This window comes from Dipteris shenzhenensis, chromosome 17 (assembly GCF_047967505.1).
Source record: "Dipteris shenzhenensis isolate YYH24624 ecotype China chromosome 17, Dip_SZ_1.0, whole genome shotgun sequence".
In the NCBI taxonomy this organism is placed as follows: Eukaryota; Viridiplantae; Streptophyta; class Polypodiopsida; order Gleicheniales; family Dipteridaceae; genus Dipteris; species Dipteris shenzhenensis.
The window spans coordinates 14,130,980-14,141,132 of record NC_141612.1 but is presented as its reverse complement, the minus strand read 5'-3'; the positions used below and the strand labels follow the sequence as shown (position 1 = coordinate 14,141,132).

Sequence of the window (10,153 nt, the reverse complement as noted above, 5' to 3'; positions counted from 1 at the left end):
TTGCTCGGACTCAAAATATGTGTATCGCTCCATGTATGCCAATGCTTAGTATGCTGAAGAGTCACAATGCATGCAAATTGCATCCTTTGGATGTAAGTGAAATTTGCCTTTAGTCAATTCAACATATGATTATGTGTTTGTGTTGATATATCAATCGATCAATTTAGTAGCTCATCTAATTTCTAACAAGAATACACACACACACACACACACACACACACACACGGACGCACAAAACACACATGACATGTTTCATTGATTTACAACACAACACAACACAACACACAAACATGAAATTTTTATAAAAATTTTGATATTTGTATATAAAACTTGAAATTTTATTTGTTGGAATCATACATTCTAAGACCCCACTCTCAGACCTCTCTAACCTATCGTAGATGGGTCATGTTACTCGTGAAAGGAAAAGTCATGAGTTTAAGAGCACTCGAGTACTCGGGAGCGACGTGGCACCCTCCCAAAGACATAAAAGGTCCCTTACTTGAACCCCCTTTGATTTTTGCTTCCAATCCTCACGATGGAAGTGCAAGTGTTTGTGCATCCGTTGCGCGAGACAGCCACAGATGCTCTCATTCTTGCCAGCAGGTCGGGAGTGAATCGCATGTCCGTGCACAGTCGTTGCAGATACGCAGAGCTTCTGCGATTGGCTGATCGATGTGCTTGGTGCCCGGCATGTGCTTGGTGGTCCGAGGAGAGGGCGTTCGGAGATGGTGGATTGGTATCCGGTTCCAGCGGTTTCCATGCTCGATTATATGCACGCTGGCGTCGTGCATGCTCGCGCACCGGAGAAATCGCAAGGTATCGTGGTTTTTAACTCTCTTCTGGTTGTTTGCTTGTGAGATCGGTCTTTGGATCTCACTTGTTATTGGTTCATTTTGTGTATTACAGGCATAGAAGAGCATGAAACACCAGCGGTTGCTAATCTCGCCAGAGGTGATAAATTTTCAGACTCCACTGAAGAAAGGTAAAGATTTCCGACTCTAGCTCTCATTTCCCCTTCTTGTGGTCTGCCAGAAAGGGCATTCGAGCTGGAATACCGGAACGTGGACAATGTCCACACTTTGCATCAGGCGTTGACGTACATATTGGAGGGGGAAGGTTATGCTCCAGTTGCCCGCCTCTTCCAGTCTAGTGGCTGGGGGAAGACCAGGACGGTGTGTGAATTGTGGCGGCAAGGGGTATGGGTTGTGTATTGTTCGTTTGCATCTGGCAGTGGCTATCCCAAAAGGTCCTGGATTGCAGATTGGTTCTGTCAAGAAGCAAACCAGCGTCTCCGCACTTTTGAGGGCGTACCAGGGCAGCTGGAGTGCATGAATTTCTCTTTGGCTTACTTCATTGCATGCCTTACAGTATTGTCAGACATGGTCAGGAATGGGGAAACCAAACAAGGATTTGTGACGAAGATGAGGAAATACGGCCAGGACTATTGGGAGAAAGTGAAAGGGACGATGAAGCAACTTCTGGAAGGGATAGCACCCCGTCTCAAAGATGTGGCAGGAAGCCAGGATAAGAAGGAGCTTATATGGGCCAGCTGGGAAAAGGAGGCTAAAATGATATTTCTTGAGCAGTTTCCAAAAGGTATTTTCCCACAAGATGGCAAGTTGCAGGTTTTATTTGTTTTTGATGAAGCTAGCCATCTGGTGAGAAATCTTGATGACCAAAACTCCTTCCCTTCCATCAGAAGATCAGCCCGTTCCATGTCAGAATGTGGAGTTCTATCGCTGTTCATGGATACATCCTCTGAAATAACAACATTTGCAGCTCCAGACTGGGCTGATCCATCTGACCGTGTATCTGCCGGTAAATATATGCTAGCACCTCCGATCTGGGCGTGCTTCTCAGCAGATGTCTTGGAGAAGGATTTGCAGCCGCTCTTCTCCAGTAGTAGAATGTTCAACAACATTGTTAGACCCTACTGGGTTGTGAGATATGGACGGCCTCTGTGGTGGGCAACTTTCAGGTCTTATTTGCCTACAGGGAAAGAACAGGATGAAGATATGAAGCAGTCTGCCTTCAAGGAGGTGTACCAACTTGCTCGCGATAAGCTGTTGGGAGGTGCTGGTAAATGGGCTGAGTACATCACTAGGCCAACTCCAGGTACCGTCATCCCAGAAGATGCTGCACTGGCTTTGTTAGGAGCCAGCATTGGGCTTGATGTTGATCCCCGTTCTAAACTAGCCTCAAAACTGGTGGCCAACAATCTCCTCACAGTTGTTTCTCCTTCTTGTGAACTTGTGTGGACGGCATGGAGCATTGAGCCAATAGTTGCAAAGGCTGCAGCTGAGGCCATGAGCTATCTGCATAGAAAGGAAAGGAGTCGAGAACTTTATGGTGCATTAGTGACTGGGCTTGCAGCTGGCTGGATTGATAGAGGATATACAGGGGAGCTTGTAGCTAGGATCATCCTGCTAAATGCCATGAGTGAAGCAGATCAGGGTGATGGCTGGTGCACTGTGGATGATTTTCTCAAGCACTTGGCTGGAGAGTCATTGTCGGAGCTGATTCGGAAAGGAAAGCGGGAGCTGACTGAGAAGGAAAGGCTGCTAACCAAAGCTCGATTGCATTTCAACTCATTTCACAGGATTTATAAGAAGACCTCTGATCTGACATTTGATGATGCTCTGAAGTGCTTTGAGCGCCACTGTGCAGTTATATGTGGTAAACACGCAGGGGGAGTTGATTTATTGGTCTTTGCCTTTACTGGTGGTGAGAATGAGGAGGTGACAATGGACAATCTAACGATTATCTATTGTCAGGTGAAGTTGAGGAAACAGGATGGCACAGACATATGTCTCGCCAAGATTTCTCCTCAATATGCAGGGTTTGCTGTAGCATTGAAGTTGCCATATCTGAGCTTATATATGAATGTGGCGTCGGATGAACGCAAGAAAGCAAGGGCCTATCTGGTGGATTCACAGAAGATTGAATCCTCTGTGAAGAAATCTGCTTCCAAGCCCATCCAAGCTGCTCTGGAGGAGATTGAGAATGAAAGCAGTGAGCAGCCTGTGGATGATCCTATGGAGATTCAAGTAGATCAAGGGGAAAAAGTGGAAAAGAAGAGACCGGCTGTTCAGGCGTGGAAAGCTTGGTTCAAAGCAGAGAGAGAGCTTCAAACTGCTATGGTTGTTAAGGGCTTGAATGCTTTCAAACTGGAGGCCAGCCTGCAGGATCAGCTTAAACAAGTTGTCAAGGCTTCCAGAACTCCATTTTTCCATGACCCCAAGAATGATCTGCACAGCAAGTTACTCTCTCTCCAAGAATGCAAGCTGCAAGAGATGTTCAAAATTGAAGATCTTCTGAATTATGAGTTATGAGAGAAGGCTCGGTTCTAGTGTTGAACATTGTCTTGACACCAACAGCTTTTATAGTGCGGCTATATACTCTTAGTGTGGCTATATACTCTACAGAGTGGTTTGTAATCGAACAGGCACACAGAATCTGTAGCCTGCATATAGAAATGATTTTGGAATTTCATTCTAAATAAAGCCATGTTGTAGGTGTTTCTGGTGCTTTCAAAAACATGGTGAATGACAGAATTAGTCAGCTTCATATGAGTATCCTTAAAACTGTAATTGAGTATAAGTATATTACACTGGACATTTTCATTGCTTTATATTTTTCTTCAGAGAGGTTGGAGCTTGGACAGTGGCACAAGTACAAACTTGGCGATGCTTATGGTGGTAGCAATCACTAATACACCCACGGCAAAGGCGCTTTTATGACTGCTATATGAACACACTGGAGATGACCGAAAGTCACGAGTCATCATGACAGGTTGGAAGCGTGCTCATTATTTTCCATAGTGACTTTGATGCAGGCCAGCTCTTAATATAGCATCAATATGTAGGCATCAGTAGCCACATCTGTCCTCCCACTTCCCCTTCAGTTTGTCTCTCCTTTGGTTGCTGAATTCTCTACAAAAGAGGGCAGCAACAGTCCACAGCAGAGGCACCTTGGTTCAGATCAAATCCAGGGGTGGTAAGTCCTTTTGATTTTACTGTTCTACAACAGCATGCTGCTGCATTGTATTTCAGTGTTGTTCTACTAAGCCAATGACCACTTTTCTCCTTTTCTCTCCTCTCTATCTCAGGTTTAGATTATAATTCTCTGTCTGCTGGTCATTTGAGAGTAATTTCCTGCACTTTAATTCAGTTGTAAAGAGTCTAGTAATCACAGTGGTATGTTGGGGTAAGTATGATCAAGGGCTTGCTCTATGGTGCATGTGTGCATCTACTTGCTCTATGGTGCATGTGTGCATTTAGGGGAGTCACATGTGTGTTTGTGTGTGTTGTAAAGGCACATCAAGTGCTATGATGTGTCTAGTGTGTGACCTAAGTGATGATGTAAGACAAAGGGAATCCCACTGATGTAAGGATTGATTCCCACTGATGTAGGGACTGATTGCCACTATGTAGGGAAGGTATTACCTATAAGAGAGAGTCTTCTCTCTCACAATCTATATAGAGATTTCATTGTGTTCTCACACCTCTTGCAAGATGCATCTGTTCTATCCTACGGGATCCTACGATTGGTATCAGAGCTCTAGGTTCTAGATCTAGCCTAGCCTAGCATTAGATGCTTTCTCTAGCCTAAGCCCTAGTTAGGTGCCACATCATCTTCTTCTTCCTCACCTCCATCTTCCACCTTCCCTTCCAAAGTCGATTTTGGAAGTGAGAGTTCTCTTCAAGCTCGCATTCTCAGCTTCTCATCTTTCAAGAGAGTCTTCCCAAGGGCAGGGCGAATCTGCAGAACAAGCCATACGCGCTATCTTGCCATTTTCGGGGCGGCATTGTCTCAGGAAGCTGCATCGACCTTCTTCCTGGTTCTCATTGTGGAGAGCAACATTGTCGAATTTCTTCTAGAGGGAGCTGGGCGACATCACGACCTTGCTGCTCATCAAGTCTGAGCTCATTTGGAGCAACATTCGGGTGGATTTCGTCAAAAAACCAGTCCACGGTTCTTCTACAATGTTGGGCGACGTGCTTATCTTCTGTGCGATTCCTTTCTGAGGGTGAAGCTCTACATGTTTACCTTCCTCTCCACTGCAAAACCCCTCTGAATTTCGGCCTCTACATGACGAATTGGAGCAGATTTTCGAGCTGCCTCTTTGGCCATGAAAGCTTGACTATGCTAGTCTAAGTTTGACTTTGGACAGTCAAAGTTTGACTGGTAATTTGACCAAGATTTATTTTCAGTCTGCTATGCTCATTTTCTAGCATATACTTGGTCATCTTTTGCTTAGACATCTTGCATAAATGTTGCTCTATGCTTTGACATTTACTTAAGTCACATAGAGAAATCCAAGTCAAAGTATTCAAGTTGTTACTCTTTGAAGGATTGCTCATATTTCACTTATAAGGCAGTAGACACTGCCCTCGGGTAAGACCTTGCCATGGAAGCTAAGACCTTTTTTGAGAAGTTGGATGGAACTAATTTCCATACTTGGCAAACAAAAGCCAAGTTTATGCTTTTGAAAAAGAAGATATGGAACGTTGTGAATGGAAAGAAGTCTACAAAAGAAAAAGCTAATTGGTTGATCAAAGACAAGAAGGACTAAACAACAAAGGAAATCTGGCTGAAGGAAGAACTCCATCAGCAAATGAAGAAAATGAAGACTATGCTTTTTAGGCACTTTGTCTTTTTTGTTCATCACTTGGTCAAATTTTGAGGTTCTTTGCTTGGAGTAGTACTCCAAAAAGAATATGTTTTGTAAATCACCTTTGGTCACCATATGATGTAGGCCATGTGATATGTGTGTTGACTATCCCATTTCTGTGAACCACACACCCTTGGGAACCCTTGCTAGCATGAGATCCTAGCCATAGATTTATCCTTGACCACCATGAGATGGCATGAGAAACTATGAGACTAGATGTATCCTTGACACTGCAAGAGGCAATCCCTTGAGGGGGGTTTGTTGGGGTATGTATGATCAAGGTTTTGCTCTATGGTGCGTGTTTGCATCTAGGGGAGTCACATGTGTGTTTGTGTGTGTTGTAAAGGCACATCAAGTGCTATGATGTGCCTAGTGTGTGACCTAAGTGATGATGTAAGACAAAGGGAATCCCACTGATGTAGGGACTGATTGCCACTATGTAGGGAAGGTATTACCTTCTCCCCCTTTCTATAAGAGAGAGTCTTCTCTCTCACAATCTATATAGAGATTTCATTGTGTTCTCACACCTCTTGCAAGATGCATCTGTTCTATCCTACGGGATCCGTGCATTGGTTCAAGCCCAACAGTTGTGTTCTGGAACACAGGAAGTTCGACGTCGTGGCATGTCACATGGTTCTCCCCACCAATTACTTACTCCAAAGTGACACAACTTGTTCCAACCTTGCAGCTTATAATTGTACTGTTTGAGCATAATTTGTTTCCTTTTCTCCAAAGAAAAGAAGTAGCAACACAATTGAAGAGAGAGGTCTGTCAAAACTGGAGATCCTTGTAAGTATCCAGAGCAGATTGTAGGCTTTCGTTCAACTCCTGAAACATAGGAACGTGATGCGGCAGCATATCGCATGATTCTACACACCAATCCATTTCTCCCAAGTTACACACAACAACTTGCGCAATCTTGAACTTACAATTGTTGCCTGATTTGGTTTGAGCTGTTTGAACTTAAAAAATAAGTAGCCATGCAATCGGAGAGAGGTTTGTTTGAAAACTCATTTCCAAACAAGGATGGAGCAGCAAAATTTTACGGAGTTCCTTGCAGGTATCCAAAACACAATGTAGGCTTTGGTTCAACTCCAAGTGAGTCAGATTTAGGTCTAGATTTAAGCCTAGGCTCAAGCCAAAGTCCTGAGTCCCTCAACCCTCTACTTCTAGAGCTCGGGATGTGACAAGCAGGTACAAAGGACAACAAGGGTCCTTCCACAAATAGTGACAAACCTCACAATGTTGTGATGCGTATGGAGATATGCCCCCGGAATGGAAGATACCATTGCACAATGGACAAATTGGACTCTAAGATACTGCAGCAGCGGTCACCCAGTCCTGCTTTTTATGTTTCTTCTCCTCATATATATGTTGTTTTTTGAGGATGTCACTCTTCGAAGAAAGAGATGAAGTGATATGCTGCATGGTGTGGGTCGAATTACTGTGCTGCAGTGCCGAAGCATATGTTGAATGCATGCATAAAGGACACAAGGAACATCAGATATCTTCATATAATTACAAGTGCTGGTATAAATGCCTGACTAACTGATTGTACATGGATACAAAAATGGATACAAATCAATGTATCATGCGACTGATATACTGCTGATGTGGGATGATGGCCACGGTAGATGTGCCCTGATCTCCATGTTGGAACCGAGGCAGATGACTACCCACTGAATGTTGTATACTAGCCACTGTTGTTCCCAGATCTACAGTAGATCTGACTAGAAGATGGCTGGATCTGTTCTGGATGTCGAGATCTTAACTATACTATGCTGTTGCAGGTAGGTGCCTCCAAGGGAGGGCTGCACTGCTGCTGGAGGATGCAGGAGGAGAGCAGATCTAATGAGGGACGAGGCAGGGGTTGCAGGCAACCAATTGCTGGAAGCCCTTGCAGCTTTGGGAGATGATGAATGAGGAGGTAGGAGGAGGGCCTATGTACGATGGTAGGTGGTCGGCTGACCTGAATTTACTGGTCGGCCCTTTCTAGAGGGCCGACTGAACATTTTTAGTCGGCCTTCTAGGCTGGCCCTAGCCCATGTCTCGGGCCCTCTTGGTCCATGTTTGGCTGCTCCTTTGTCTTGAGTGGCATGCACTTTGATGCTCTATTTTCGTCCTGTTTTGACCTCCCTCAGGAGGTTGTAGCTGATTGTGAGGGCTGAGCTTAGCCAGCCATTGTAGGATTGATGGATATGCTACCCTCACATGGAATTGCACATGCCAAACGACATTCAATAGGTTACAATGGCATGGGGCATATTGTGTGGTAGAGGTCGGCACCAAGTTCACGGGGTCGGCTCAATTATGGTGGTTAGATTACATCTCTTGCCATCATGAAAACAATTGAAGCACTCTTGTGAACTTCGGTGCATGTGGTGTTAACCTTGCGGCACCTTCATCAAAGGAAGGCTGAAGTTAATTTATTAATCTACTCTACCTTATATGATGTCTTGCCTTATGTTGTTCTCAAGTAGGAGCACTTAGAGATGTTCACTTTAATTCAGTTGTAAAGATTCTAGTAATCACAGCGGTATCCGTGCTTTGGTTCAAGCCCAACAGTTGTGTTCTGGAACACAGGAAGTTCAACGCCGTGGCATGTCACACGATTCTCCCCACCAATTACCTACTCCAAAGTGACACAACTTGTTCCAACCTTGCAGCTTATAATTGTACTGTTTGAGCATAATTTGTTTCCTTTTCTCCAAATAAAAGAAGTAGCAACACAATTGAAGAGAGAGGTCTGTCAAAACTGGAGATCCTTGTAAGTATCCAGAGTAGATTGTAGGCTTTCGTTCAACTCCTGAAACATAGGAAGGTGATGCGGCAGCATATCGCATGATTCTACACACCAATCCATTTCTCCCAAGTTACACACAACAACTTGCGCAATCTTGAACTTACAATTGTAGCCTGATTTGCTTTGAGCTGTTTGAACTTAAATTTGTTTCTTTTTCCTAAGAAAATAAGTAGCAATGCATTCAGAGAGAGGTTTGTTTGAAAACTCATTTCCAAACAAGGATGGAGCAGCAAAATTTTACGGAGTTCCTTGCAAGTATCCAAAGCACAATGTAGGCTTTGGTTCAACTCCAAGTGAGTCAGATTTAGGTCTAGATTCAAGCCTAGGCTCAAGCCAAAGTCCCGAGTCCCTCAACCCTCTAGATCTCACAGGAGGGTTTCATCACACCTCCGAGTTACACACAACTTCATCTACCACATGCGCTCCGGATCTCCCTTGGTCAGTTTAGGGTCTCGTCACACCGATTACGGATCGAGAGTGGACGCGCAGAGGGTAGGAAGTTATTCTTGTCAAGCTTTTCAGTGGCAATTTATGAAAGAGCATCAGATGCCATTACTGAACACTGCAAAATATTCTGTCATTGCAAAAAACAACACTTCTGCCTCACAAGGGCAAATTTGCAAAACTGACGAAAGTAGTATTTGACCACACAGTCACTTCCTACTGACGATTTTGCATCAACAGGCAATAAGGATGATTCTGTAACTCCCAATATCTGTGCGCACAGGCATACGATGCAATTTCTATGGCAACTTTTCACCGACTTGCAGAATAGTGGTCGCACAGCAAAAACAGGGCCTTTTTCTCAGTGCTTGTGGAGAACTTCCGCCTCCAAAACGAGCCTCGAAATGGTCCCAAAATGCCCTCTCGCCACACCGCGAAGGGCGTCTCAATCTGAGACAATGCACTCTTGCACTTTCCGGCTGTGCTACTTGCAAAGATTTGCTCCCAAACTTGAAAAAGGAAAGCAACACTGGTCCTCTTACCAGGACACCGCGAACTTGGTTTGCTTTCTTGAGCTCCTTACCATGAACTAGGCTCTGATACCATGTGAAGATAGTGGGAGAGAAGGAAGGAGTCTCACTTGTGGCTTTCTCACATATACAATGGGGGAATACACACAAAGGTGGAGGCTGAAAACAGTTTTCCTCTTCTTAGTTGTGAAAGCCAAAAGAACTCTAGTACAAAGAAATAGAAGAACCCTATATGTGGGTCTCAAACCAAACTTAGCTAACTAAGGTGGCATACTAATTGAGCCACGAACTAGAGTACATAAGGATAGCTGTCATCCAGCTATTATTCATGGGCGGTGTACCAACTGCATCTGCAGCTAACAAGTCAATGACATAAATGCACAACGGTCACCCTGGCATATCACTACTAGAGCTCGATATCTCAACATGGAGATCTAAGTGCACAAGTTCCCTCCACCCCTCTCACATATTGGCTAGTCTTTGGACATATACTATATAGACTTTGATGGTCATTTGGTTATGCAGGGGTCTTCCAAGGTTGCCTCTTCTAAGAAGACTACTTTCCTCATAGAGTGGAGATGTTGTTTGAGGTTGTTAGAAATGATAGCGCAATGGAAACTAATCCTGGAGGGTCGATTATCTAGCCCGGGAACTCACACAATGGTGCAATATGGAATCCAAAACTCCTTTCCTTATGTGTAC

The 10,153-nt window shown here is 44.3% G+C and overlaps 1 protein-coding gene across 1 annotated transcript; it reads left to right on the top strand.

The window, feature by feature from the left end:
- The first annotated feature begins 469 nt into the window (after positions 1 to 469).
- Positions 470 to 3,843, top strand: LOC147891718 (uncharacterized). The gene is made up of 3 exons (XM_087388489.1): positions 470 to 816; positions 907 to 951; positions 1,033 to 3,843. The coding sequence occupies exons 1-3, from the start codon at positions 726 to 728 to the stop codon at positions 3,330 to 3,332; spliced, it is 2,436 nt and encodes an 811-aa protein (XP_087244615.1). The 5' UTR covers positions 470 to 725; the 3' UTR covers positions 3,333 to 3,843.
- The last annotated feature ends 6,310 nt before the right edge of the window (positions 3,844 to 10,153 follow it).

Coding starts and splice junctions, on each gene's coding strand:
- LOC147891718 (XM_087388489.1), top strand. CDS start 726: ATGGTGGATTGGTATCCGGTTCCAGCGGTTTCCATGCTCGATTATATG. Junction 817..906: donor CGCACCGGAGAAATCGCAAG/GTATCGTGGTTT, acceptor TGTGTATTACAG/GCATAGAAGAGCATGAAACA. Junction 952..1,032: donor GGTTGCTAATCTCGCCAGAG/GTGATAAATTTT, acceptor GTGGTCTGCCAG/AAAGGGCATTCGAGCTGGAA.